Source organism: Chiloscyllium plagiosum, unplaced genomic scaffold (assembly GCF_037043375.1).
Source record: "Chiloscyllium plagiosum isolate Xiang-an unplaced genomic scaffold, Cpla_swu_hap1 HiC_scaffold_10, whole genome shotgun sequence".
NCBI classification, from domain to species: domain Eukaryota; kingdom Metazoa; phylum Chordata; class Chondrichthyes; order Orectolobiformes; family Hemiscylliidae; genus Chiloscyllium; species Chiloscyllium plagiosum.
Window position 1 is genome coordinate 86,818,093 of NW_028270148.1, and position 12,580 is coordinate 86,830,672.

General features: G+C 40.1%; 1 protein-coding gene across 4 annotated transcripts in view; it reads right to left on the bottom strand.

Annotated features, from left to right (window-relative positions):
- agpat4 (1-acylglycerol-3-phosphate O-acyltransferase 4 (lysophosphatidic acid acyltransferase, delta)) overlaps positions 1-12,580 on the bottom strand; it is a 190,784-nt gene that overhangs the window by 20,069 nt on the left and 158,135 nt on the right. For all 4 annotated transcript variants that reach the window (XR_015758489.1, XM_087991525.1, XM_043696316.2 and 1 more), the window contains exon 8: positions 7,304-7,502. Coding sequence is in view for 3 of the 4 variants with exons in the window: in XM_087991525.1 (XP_087847651.1) it covers positions 7,304-7,502 (199 nt within the window). In the remaining variant the exon portion in view is untranslated. The remainder of the gene's footprint in view (positions 1-7,303; positions 7,503-12,580) is intronic.

Here is a 12,580-nt window from a genome sequence, read left to right on the forward strand (position 1 = left end):
ACAACATGCATCTAAAAACACCACAGGTAAATCCAACTCAGTCCACTTGTACTTTCTACCAGATGGATTTCCATCTCACCAGTCATCATGTCCTTAGCGCACAGCCATGCACACCTTTTCTTTTTTAAAAACTGTAGCACTGTTAGAACAGTTGAAATCAGATAATCCAACACATGCTAAATGTCTGCCTGGTTTACAATAACTCAGCAGTATAATATCTGGTGCATTTACCCACTGAGCCATCAGGAGCTAGTGCATTTTACCAAATCTACAAATGAAAGAGATGCATTTAAACAAATTTGATATTCTTCAAAACTTAACTTGAACGAACTTCAATGCTATATAGTTGCATTTCTACACAAATGCACAGAAAAGTTGCTTTAAGAGATACCTTAAAGCTCCATATCAGCCACAAAATTTAATGAAGTTAATGAATTGAGAAAAGCATATACTTTTAGGGGAATAAAGAAAAGTAGTAATTTTCAAATTCAGCATCTCATCTCAAGACAGTAAAATCGGCTGAGAAGGCAACACGTTATCCCAAAAGTGCTTTGAGTTCTGTACAGCCTACATTATTTCATATTTTGATGAATAAGTGTGAAAGTCACATGTAAGTACTCCATTGCTGAGAAACAATTCACTCATGCTCAGCTGCTTTTCAGTTACAGGAAGTGGGTTAAAGTGAAGGGTCTCACATTAGAGTGGACCTATTATGAACAAAACTAAAAGGCATACATTTCATATCAGGTATGTTTGGTACAGGAGCCAACTGAAAGAAAGACTATTAGTAGTTTTGTACATAGTTGGAAGTGCTACAGATATCACTGAACATGCATACTTGGCGGGGGGGGGGGGAGGGAGTGGTGGAGAGAAGCAAAATCTCATTTAACAATCTCATTCTTCTGCATGACAACCACCCTCAACCTGTTGTAAGAGATCACATTTGACTTGTGTTATAAACAGGAATGGAAGTCAGATGCTGCTAAATAGCTAAAATACCAGAAGACTTTCACACCTTGAAAAGGTAAATGGTGTACATGTTTTGCTGTACAAGACTATACTGCCTTTGTAGCAGTGAGAACATTGAGACATAGCACCAGGATTCTTTAAGTTAAGGAACTGCCTAACGATAGCGCCTCAGATTGGTTGAGCTGTAGTTGCTCGAGACCTGCAAGGGCAGCACATCTAAAAACTACTGAAGCTAGGAAACAAATACATCCAAAAACGCACAACCCAGATGGACTCCTTCTTCAAGGACCGCAATTTCCCCCCGACGTGGTCGACGATGCCCTCCACCGCATCTCTTCCACTTCCCGCTCCTCCGCCCTTGAACCCCACCCCTCCAACCGCCACCAGGACAGAACCCCACTGGTCCTCACCTACCACCCCACCAATCTCCATGTATAGCGCATCATCCGCCGTCATTTCCGCTACCTCCAAACGGACCCCACCACCAAGGATATATTTCCCTCCCCTCCCCTATCAGCATTCCGTAAAGACCACTCCCTCCGTGACTCCCTCGTCAGATCCACACCCCCCACCGACCCAACCTCCACTCCCAGCACCTTCCCCTGCAACCACAGGAGGTGCAAGACTTGCGCCCACACCTCCCCCCTCACTTCCCTCCAAGGCCCCAAAGGAAACTTCCATATCCGCCACAGATTCACCTGCACCTCCACACATATCATCTATTGCATCCTCTGCACCCGATGTGGCCTCCTCTATATTGGGGAGACAGGCCGGCTACTTGCGGAGCGTTTCAGAGAACACCTCTGGGACACCCGGACCAACCAACCCAACCACCCTGTAGCTCAACATTTCAATTCCCCCTCCCACTCCACCAAGGATATGCAGGTCTTTGGACTCCTCCATCGTCAGACCACAACAAAACGACGGTTGGAGGAAGAACGCCTCATCTTCCGGCTAGGAACCCTCCAACCACAAGGGATGAACTCGGATTTCACCAGTTTCCTCATATCCCCTCCCCCCACCCTGTCTCAGTCAAATCCATCAAATTCAGCACCGCCTTCCTAACCTGAGATCTTCTTCCCGACCTCTCCGCCCCCACCCCAGTCTGACCTATCACCCTCACCTTGACCTCTTTCCACCTATCACATTTCCGACGCCCCTCTCCCAAGTCCCTCCTCCCTACCTTTTATCTTAGCCTGCTGGACAAACTTTCCCCATTCCTGAAGGGCTTATGCCCGAAACGTCGATTCTCCTGTTCCCTGGATGCTGCCTGACCTGCTGCGCTTTTCCAGCAACACATTTCCAGCTCCTGCAGACCTCACTTTCTCCTCAACAAATACATCCTTGCCCGCTCCCGACCACCCCTTCTCTCTGCAAGTGAATACACAATCCTAAAGAGTCTAAAGACGACTTAGGTCTATCTGAATAGCTAATAAATCAAAGAATGACAATTGCTCTGCAAACAATGTCATCATTGTTAAAAGCAAAAGAACGGAGAACAGCTCGCCACTACCTTGTGGTCTGAAGTTTTGATCAGCAGAAAATCAATTTTCCCTAACTATATTTTTCCACCCATATTTGCATCCTATTCATCAATATGTACACAAATACTACAGGTTTTAAAGAGGTATAGCTTAAGTCACTTTTTTTGTCATTTGTTAACGAATTAAGCTTGTTTACAATAAATAGTTCTTTTCCTGTTAATAACAAAGCCTAGTGTGAATTCTTTTCCTGAAGAACACAGTCAGACAGGCAAACTGATCTTAGCGGTTTAATTGGGTGGCTCATGGAAGAGTGGAGCTTGATTATCAGCACATTTTTCTCCATTGAATGGGAGCATTATGTGCAGACACGGGAAACTTAAGGTACATACTTTGTATCTGCAAATTACTTTATAACTAGGCAGTTCCAATATGACACTTTTTCTAAGTTGTTGTAATACCTGCATTTGATGCTACATTACTGTTGTAACATTAAGGGAAAGGGACTTTTTAAAAAAAAAGCACCACTGCATGTGTACATAAGTATGATAGCAACTAAAAATCTTAGGGAAGATATTTGAAAGTCAAATATTGCTCAAGTTCCTTTTAAAAACGTATTTGACCCATTTGTTTGTTCATACATCTGCTCAAATGTTTGAATGCGGCAAAATAAAAAAAATCAAAGGTAGAACAAACTGCCATTGGCTGCCAATGAAAATTGCCACCATCCTCAGAAAATTGCTTCTCTTTAGGGTGGAGAGTAACATCTTATGCCAACTAACCAATTTGACATGCAAATTAAGTGAACAGCTTTTTAAAAACCACAAAGGACTTTTTTTTCTCCCTTTGAACATAAAATACCCTATTCTTTCAGATACAACTAATACTTCAAAACACTTTCCTGCTTCATTATTCATCTTTGCCTAGTGGCACAGGGCAGTCTTTTGAACAGTTCAACTATGGCCACCTTATGAATTTGCAAACCATGCAAATCAGTGCTAAAGCCAGTAGTACAATTGTAAACAAGATGGTCATGTTAAAATGGCATTGATCAAAGTGTTAAAGTTTCTTTTAGTTTTCCCACAATATTAGGATCACCATCCTCCAACTCTCCAAGTTATTTTTGAAACTGATGTCCCAAGATGGTCACATTATACATCAGTGTCAATAAAGCATGTAGTCTTGAGAACATTACAGACTTTTTTTTGGTACTCATGATCCTAACCAACGTTATTACTAAAGAATACAAATCCCACACCGAAATCTGGTATCACATTTGCTTTAGCAAGATGTTCCTTCACTGAAGTGTAAGCTCACAATGCTGCAGACTTGGTTTAAACAAGAGAGTTTACTGTGCAAAATGATTAAAATCAAAATATATCAACTATTCTTACAAGTTTAAAGATTTCAAAACTCAGTAAAATATAATCCTATTGATTCCTTTACAGTATTCACCAAAAAATAATTCTCTTCTCTGCTATATCTGTAAAGTTTGACTTAATTATGGCTTCAATCTCCTGTCTTAAGGAATTTGATAACCTCTGCCTTGCGTCTTCATACGACAGAACATAAGACTTACTCAGCAACAAATAACCCTTCAGGGTTTTATCCAAACTCAAGCTGGAACTTTAAAACTAAACACCTTTCATGGAGATACCTATTTTTGGCAGTTCTATACTATCTCCCTTTACGGCAAATGGTTTTACATTCACCTTAAACAAGGACTCCTACAAATTGCAACAAAATAAAAAGCAGCTTTCATCAAGCTATGGGTATTTCCAAGCCAACAAAAAAAAAACATACCATTCTGAATACTTCCAACTGAAGTATATTGCACAACAGTTTATTTTGTTCACTCAATAAACTCATCTGATGAAAACAAAACCCATAATTCCCCAGTAAGTCTCTCACTTTTTAGAGAAATCAAATATTTCAGAAATACTTAAGTTAATAATTAAACCCCTTCACAAAACAGACTAAAATCCACATACTAGTTCAAAAGCCAAACTCTAAAACAGATATTAAATAGTCAGTTCTTCTATAAAGCAATGATTGCATTCTTGTGCAACCCTGCATTGCAGAAACTATGCTTTAGAAAGTGCTTAAAGTGTTGGTGCTGTGATCACGCACTTCTGGCTGACGATTGCTGTAAATGTGTCAGGCTTATGTTAGGCTCTTGTATAATTGAGGATTGGAATATTTGTGGATATTCCTCATCCAGCGAGTTGTTTAATTGCCCACCATCATTCGTGACTTGATTGGCAGGACCGCAAAACTTAGATCTGATCCGTTGGTTGCAGGATCGTTTAGCTCTGTCTATCAGCTGCTGCTTATGCCGTTTGGCATGCATGTAGTCCTTTTGATAGCTTTACCAAGTTGACATCTCTCTTAGATATGCTTGGTGCTGCTCCTGGCATACATTCCAGCTCTTTAAAGATCAGCTTAAATTCAGTTGAACTTCATTCAAATATCACAGGTTAGCTTTACTAAGGAGATCCATTGAGTAGGCTCAGAGTTTGACATGTCAATAATTTCAATGTTATTGGCCAACATGTTCCCACCTCTAGCATATTTTAAAATGAGACCGCTTCAGGGGAATGATAGCCACAAACCACCAGCGCCAGGTAACCATTTAGATAAATTTCTACATGAATTTGAATTGAGTTTATTGTCACGTGTACAGAGGCACAGTGAAAAGCTTTGTCTTGCGAGCTTATTGTCATGGTTGATTAAGGGCAGCTGGCAGGTACAATCAGGAAAGTCCAAATACCACTTTCCCTCGACAATGACATCGACAGCAGTCACCAATTTTTAAAACATATTGTAAATTCCTTTAAGATATTCTTACATCCACCTTCTCACAGCATTTACCGTTGAAGGTATCCTCCAGACACAGGACCCCACTCAGGCTCATTAATTAGACAGGCTGATGGAGATGGACATTCGAATGCCTGCCTTCTCAAAAACTATCCTCCAGGTCCTACCATCAGCACTTGCGGGTAAAGACGGGATTGGGGCATAAGAACATAAGCCCCTGGAATGTGTTAGCGTAATTGAACTGGAGCCGTACATATTAACAATTATGATTTATAAGAAAATACATCTGGAAATGTCACCAGGATAAACCTACTTTAACTTTTTTCTTCCCCAAACTGACTTTACCTCTGATGCAGCAGGAATTGATGTTTCCTGTCCTTTAAACTGTTTTCTACTTTCTAACAACTTTCTACTCCACTTCATTCTGTTCCACTACATGTCAGCTCTCTTTCCAAGATTTAACTACACAATAGTTTCTCTCTCATTTTCAAATGAATCCAACTTGTATATCCCAAAAACTGTCAATCCTCCTTCCAGCAACATACTATCTCTCCTGAGCACAATGTTCATATTGCTCCATGTCATTAGGCACGTTTCCCCTTTTAACACTCAAAAACTATCAGCTACTTATTCTTCCATTCAATCCTTGCCAAATATCAACTCATCTTCAAATCTTTCTCCTCCTTATGCAAATACCAAAGTGAAAGAAGTCACTTCGTAATTTTATTTTTATAGTTTTGGTTTGGAGCTGTGAACTGAGAGCTGACAAATGAAGGTGACAGTTTAGAAACATGTCGATGCTCACACTGAAAAGAACTAACAATCTGATACTGGTTTACGAGGACGGGTCTGGAAATTAACTGCAGGCTGATTCTTGTTCAAAGAAACTATAGATGTACACAACAGTAAATTAAAATATTTGATGACCTTCAAGGTCAGACTGATTTGATTTGGCTGTCTGTATCTATGCCATACCTCAGGGTGAAATTATTCTGCTGCTTCCTGCCAAACAAAGTTTGCACCTTACCCTTTTCCATTTCCCTAACCATTTATGGCCAAGAATAGTGGACGGTGTACAGCAGACACCGCAAATCCCTGGAATTATCAGTGCTGCCTTCATAAAATCCTGCAAATTCACTGGCAGGCTAGACATATCAACATGAGCATCCTCAGTAGAAAGTTGGTAGAGAACCTTTGTTTATTTTGAGAGAAAACAGTGGGGGAATGATCCAAAGCAAGTGAAAGTATGGAAAGCCTATGCTGATGATATGTAGAGCTGGAGAAGCACAGACAAGCAAAGATATCTGTAGATCAATACTTTTGGGAAGAAAATTAAAAAAAAAAATCAATAGTGACTGGCTTAATAAAGGAATGTTACCTAATGCAGGATTAGATTAGATATATAGAAATGAGGAATGGATAGCTGATTAATTATCACCTTCCTAACTCAGAAACACCGACTTTCTTCAGAACCTTAACCACTACGAAGCTGAGATCAGCATAGACAAGGAGTCCATAAATTGGAAACCACCTTGAATTTGTAAGTTGTGGAGTATTAATTATGATTAAGGCTCACCTAATCTTTCAGAACAGATGAATCTACAGGTAGAACAGTTAAAAATTAAAGAGCAATAATAAACAAAAAATTAAAATAGGATTTAACAGCATCACATCCTTCAACTATGTGCCCAAGATAGCATGCACATGCATTATCATCACATCTCCACATGCAGTCTTGTTAGTGACATCCAGGAATAAACATTTCATGACAGAATCAGAATGAAGACCTTGAAAGATGCTTGCTCCTTAAAGCAAAACATAGCCACTGTATATTTGAACAGAGGCCAGAAGTGAAAATTTCTATATTTGGAAAAATCAGCACCAGGTTCAAAATAGAAGAGGGAATTTTTACATGTTCTGCCAAACCTTCTCCAAAATCTTCAAAGTGTTTACATCTCTTTATTATTTGACAATTCAAGCTCATGCTGAGCCATGCTGCACACATTCTAGATGGAAACACAAAACCTATGACTTACCTACAACAATGATAAGTGAGAAAGTAATTAGGGTCAAGGAAGATCCATTGCAGATCATGTTAGCAATTAATTTAAATAGAGGAAACAGCAGCAACAGAGCCCAGAATAGCCAGTTTACAAGGACCCATGGTCGTTTCGGTGGTACAATTGGAGTGCCTGGATAAAAGCCATTTTTGAAGTAGTCTGCCTGTAGCATATCCTAAAATTGAAAACAGATTGTAGGTTTTAGTGAAAAATTAAGCAAAAGGTTCATTCATTATATTATTTGTGCATTGTCTTGGGTTCTTCTGGTCATTTCTTTAGTCAGATGATGCATTAGTATTTAATGATAATACAACTTGTGCATAAAATGAGATGGAATCACCACACCAGTATGACAGCAATGTGCAAATACATTTGTTTTTGCTTTTTCATGCTCAAGATGTACATCACACTGGGCATGACACCATTTTGTTGCTAAAAATATAGTGTTTATATATTGAATGGACATGAATTAGTCAGTAGGTCCTCCTTAACAACACTGGGGTCTGGTGCCAAGATTAGGAGAGCAGTCTTAGACTTGTTAAGCAACAGTGTAACAAAACAGTCATACTCCTGGAATCAATCTTACAGACAATGACCCAGATAACATCAAAAGCAATCCGAAGCAGGTCCTATCACCCACAAGGCTTACCCAGACATTGCATTCTATCGTGTAGAAGTCAAGAGCGTGCTACCCAGAGGGGTCTCAACATTGATTCCAGACCTGTGAAATCTTATGGCATACAGTCAAATATATTAGGAAACCTCGTGCTGGAGTTCCATATTCCCACCCACTTGATTGATGCATCAGTTCTCCACATCAAACACCACCTGAAGGAAGCACAGAGGTGGCAAGCGTACAGAATGTACTCTGGGCCAGTGACTTCAATGTCCACCCCAAAGAATTACTCAGCAGGAAAACTACTGACTACGTTGGTTGAAACAGAGAGCACAGCTACTAGACTTGGTTTCTTCAAAACTTGATGCAGACAAACAAGAAAAACCATACATAACCTCATCCCCACCTATTTGCCTTACACATGCATCTGTCCATGGCAGCTTTGGTAAGAGCAACCACAGAACAGTCCTTGTGAAATGAAGTTCCAACCTCATGCAGAAGATACTCCATGTGTAGCACTACTATTAATACCACGGTAAATAGAATAGACTTCAAAAGAGATTTAGCAAGACTGGGCATCCATGAAGTGTTATGGCCTAACAGCAGAACTGTACTCAACACAATTACAACCTCATGGCCTTGCAAATGCTGCACTTAATCTTCAATCTATATCAATTGCAACAAATATTAGACAATATCCAGGCTTGAATCAAAAGTGAGAAGTAAGAATTGTGCCTTACAAATGTCAGGCAATGACCAACACCAAAAGGCAATACATCCAACATCCTTTGACATTTAACAGCATTACTAGCACGGAATCCTTCACGATCAACACACTGAGCTGCTATTCACCAGACTGAACTGGACTAGTCATTTAAACACAAAGGCACACACAGGTTAAAGATAGGAATCATGCAGAGGGTAACTTACCACCTGATTCCTCAAGTAGTATCAAAAAGCACATGTCAGGATATGATGGAACGCACTCCTCTCGCCTAGATGAGCACAGCTCCAACAACACTCGAAACTAGACATCATCCAGGACAGAGCAGCCAACATGATGGCACTACATCCACTTCCTCCATCAACAACTCTGTAGTAGCAGTGTATATCACTGCAGAAATTCACCAAGGCTTCTTAGACAGTACCTTCCAAAACTAACGATCACTTCCATGGAGGAGGACAAGGGCAACAGATACATGGGAACACCACCACGTGCAAATTCCACTTCAAACCACCCACCATCTTCACATGGATATATATCATCAATAATGGAAATATATCACCATTCCTTCAGTGTCACTGGGCCAAACTCTTGGAGCTAACAGCACTGTTGGTCTACCTACAGCACACAGGCTGCAGCAGTTCAAGAGGATAGCCTCACCATCACCTTCAAAGGCATCAAGGGATTGGCAATAAGTGACAGGTCAGCAATGCCCACATCTCATAAAACAAATTAAAATAAAGTACTCTATATCATCCCAATTCAACAGTTTCAGATCATGATATCTGACCAAATTTATTTCTGCACAGCAGCCACTGAATTACTGTTTCTATTTATATTGTTAATAACCAGACCCCAGGGGAGGTTCCCCAATTCGCTCTGGTTCTAGAGAGGATAACCAAGGCTTCGGAGTAAGCAGAACTGAATAGACACTCTTCCTTATTCACCACCCCTTCAGTTGTTTCAGAGGTTGCCTTTCTCCTCGACCAACATACTTATGCTTTGACAGAGAACCAATTTAGTCAGACATTGATGGATTTAAAAGAAACTGTATTAAATACTTCGCAAGAAAAAGTACCAATGCAAGAAATACGCAGGTTAGAAATCAGTTGAGAACCAAACGGAGATTAAAAAACTTAAACAAAAAGTTATACAGATCAGTCTGATTTGTGAAAAACGAATAGTTCAATAATGGAGCCCGTCTTCACAATCCTGAGTTTTGCAGATTGGTTGAGATACTATCAAATTATGATTTAATTGAGACAGAGGGGGAGCGAGAGACAGAGAGAAAGAGACAGAGACAAAGAGGGACCTCCACAGAGACAGAGAAAGAAACAGACAGAGAATGCGAGAGCCCTTCTGTTATCCTGTTCCCATTTGTTACATTAGTTACTTGACAAGCACTCAGTTAAAAATGTTTTTTTACCTGCAAAACAGGGGTGAATAGTTCATAGACGGTAACCTTCACATCACACCAATCAAACCAGAGGTGGCACATAAGAGAACATTCACTCTCGCAGAAGGTCACTAGAGATGAAACGGGCTTTTTAAAACTAATGTCCTTGTGTATTTTTCAAAGGGGAAAAACACAAAACGTGCCTGCAGTTCGAGAGCTCTGCAAGTGGTGGGTTGCTGTTTAACCACAAGTTATCAGCCCTTCGTTACCTCTGTAGTCACAAAGAATCACAACCCAGTCTGTTTTGACTCACTATCTCTTCCCTTCGAAGGGCTGTTTACAGCCTCCCTCAATTTACATCCATAGCCATTTCTAGTTATATCAGACCCTTTGCAAAAAAACAAAAAGACTTAAAACATTGAATTTTCAACTTAAGTGTCCTCAATACCTTGAGGATTTGACCCGTGATCATGGCACAACTCTTGGCAAATTTTGTTTCTCTACTATTCTCATTACCATCCTATGCCTTACACTACCATACCTCTCCTGCCCGGAGCTTTTGTTCTTTTCTTCCTTTACCTCTTTTCCTAACTTTGTACTTGCTTAATATGTTGTATCTTTTTACTTTTAAAACATAATTTAAAAAGTTACCAAAGTAAAATTAATTTTGTTTGCCATGAAAAATATTCAACATTTTAGACTCAGCCATACATGCCAACTAAGTTTCCCAAACTAAACTAGTCCCACTTGCCTGTGCTTCACCCATATCCCTCTAAACATTCCTATTCATGTACCTGTCCAAATGTTTTCATATGTTGTATCAGTACCTGCATCTACCACTTCTTCGACAGTTCACGCAGAGGATGGTTCAAATGTGGAATGAAAAAACATTGTTCCTCAGGCCCCTTTTAAATCTTTCTCCTTTCACCTTAAAAATATGCCCCCTACTTTTGAACTCCCCCACCCAAGACCATTGCTATTCGCCTTATCTATAAATCTTCATGATTTTATATAAACTTCTATAACTTTCTACGCTCCAGTGAAAAAAAGAATCCAAGCCTATCCAGCCTCTCTTCCTAACTCAAACCCTCCAGTCCCAGCAACACCTTGGTAAATCTTTTCTGAACCCTCTGCAATTTAATAATATGCCTCCTGTAGCAGGGCGAAGTAACTTCACCAATGTCCTGCATAACCTCAACATGATGCTCCAACTCCTATACTTAAAAATGTCTGAGCAATGAAGGCAAGCATGGAAAACACTTTCTTAACCACCCTATCTACCTATGACAACTTTCAAATAAATGTGTACCTGAACCCTTAGTGTGTCTGTTTGACAACACTACCCAGGGCTCCACTATTAACTGTATAAGCCCTATCCTTATTTAACTTACCAAAAATGCAAAACCTTGCATTTATCCAAATTTTACTCCATCTGCCACTCCGCAGCCTATTGGCCCAATTGATCAAGATCCCTCTGTAATCTTAAGTAACCTTCACTGTTGACTATCCCACCAATTTTGTATCATCAGATCTCCTAAATTTTCATCTAACTTGTTTATAACAGTGGATCCAACACTGTTCCCTATGGAACACCACACTGGTCAAAAGCCTTCAGTCTCAAAAACAACCCACCACCCTCTGTCTCCTACCATAAAGCCAATTTTGTATCCAATTGGCAAACTTTCCTTGGATCCCCACATGATCTAACTTTACAAACCAGTCTGCCGTGTGAAACCAGTCAAAGGCTTTAGTAAAGTCCACGTAAATGTCTACCACTCTGCCCTTAATCTTTTTGGTTACATCCTCAAAAACCTCAAGTCTGAGAAACACAATTTCTCATGTCAAAAAAACATGCTATTGATTGCTAATCAGTCCCTGCCCCTCCAAATGCCCGTAAATCCTATCTCTCAGAATCCTCTCCAACAACTTAACCACCACGGATGTCAGACTCTCTGGTATATAGTTCCCAAGTTTCTCCTTACAGCTTCTCAAACATAGGCACAATATTAGCCACCCTCTCATCCTCCAGCACCTCAAATATTTCTGCTGGGGACCCCACAATTTCTTCCCTAACTTCCCACAATGTCCTAGAATACACTTGATCAGATCCTGGAGATTTATCCACTTTTATATTTTTATGCCTCAACCTCTTCTGTAATGTGAACTGCTTTCAAGACATTAATATTTATTTGCGAATTTCCTAGCCTTCACATCTTTCTCCACATAAATATGGACGTGAAATATTTATTTAGTATCTCTCCCATCTCCTGTGGCTCCACACACAGATGGCCTTGTTGATCTTTAAAGGGGTATAATGTCTCACCAGTTGCTCTGAATGTACAAGTACAATCTCTCTGGATTATCTTTAGCCTTGGCAGATAAGATTACTTCGTATCCTCTTTTTGCCCTGCTGACTTCCCTCTAAGAATGTCCCTACACCCCTTACACACTTCAGGAGAGTCACTTAATCCCAGTTATCTTTACTTAACATATACCTCCTCCTCTTTGACCAGAGCC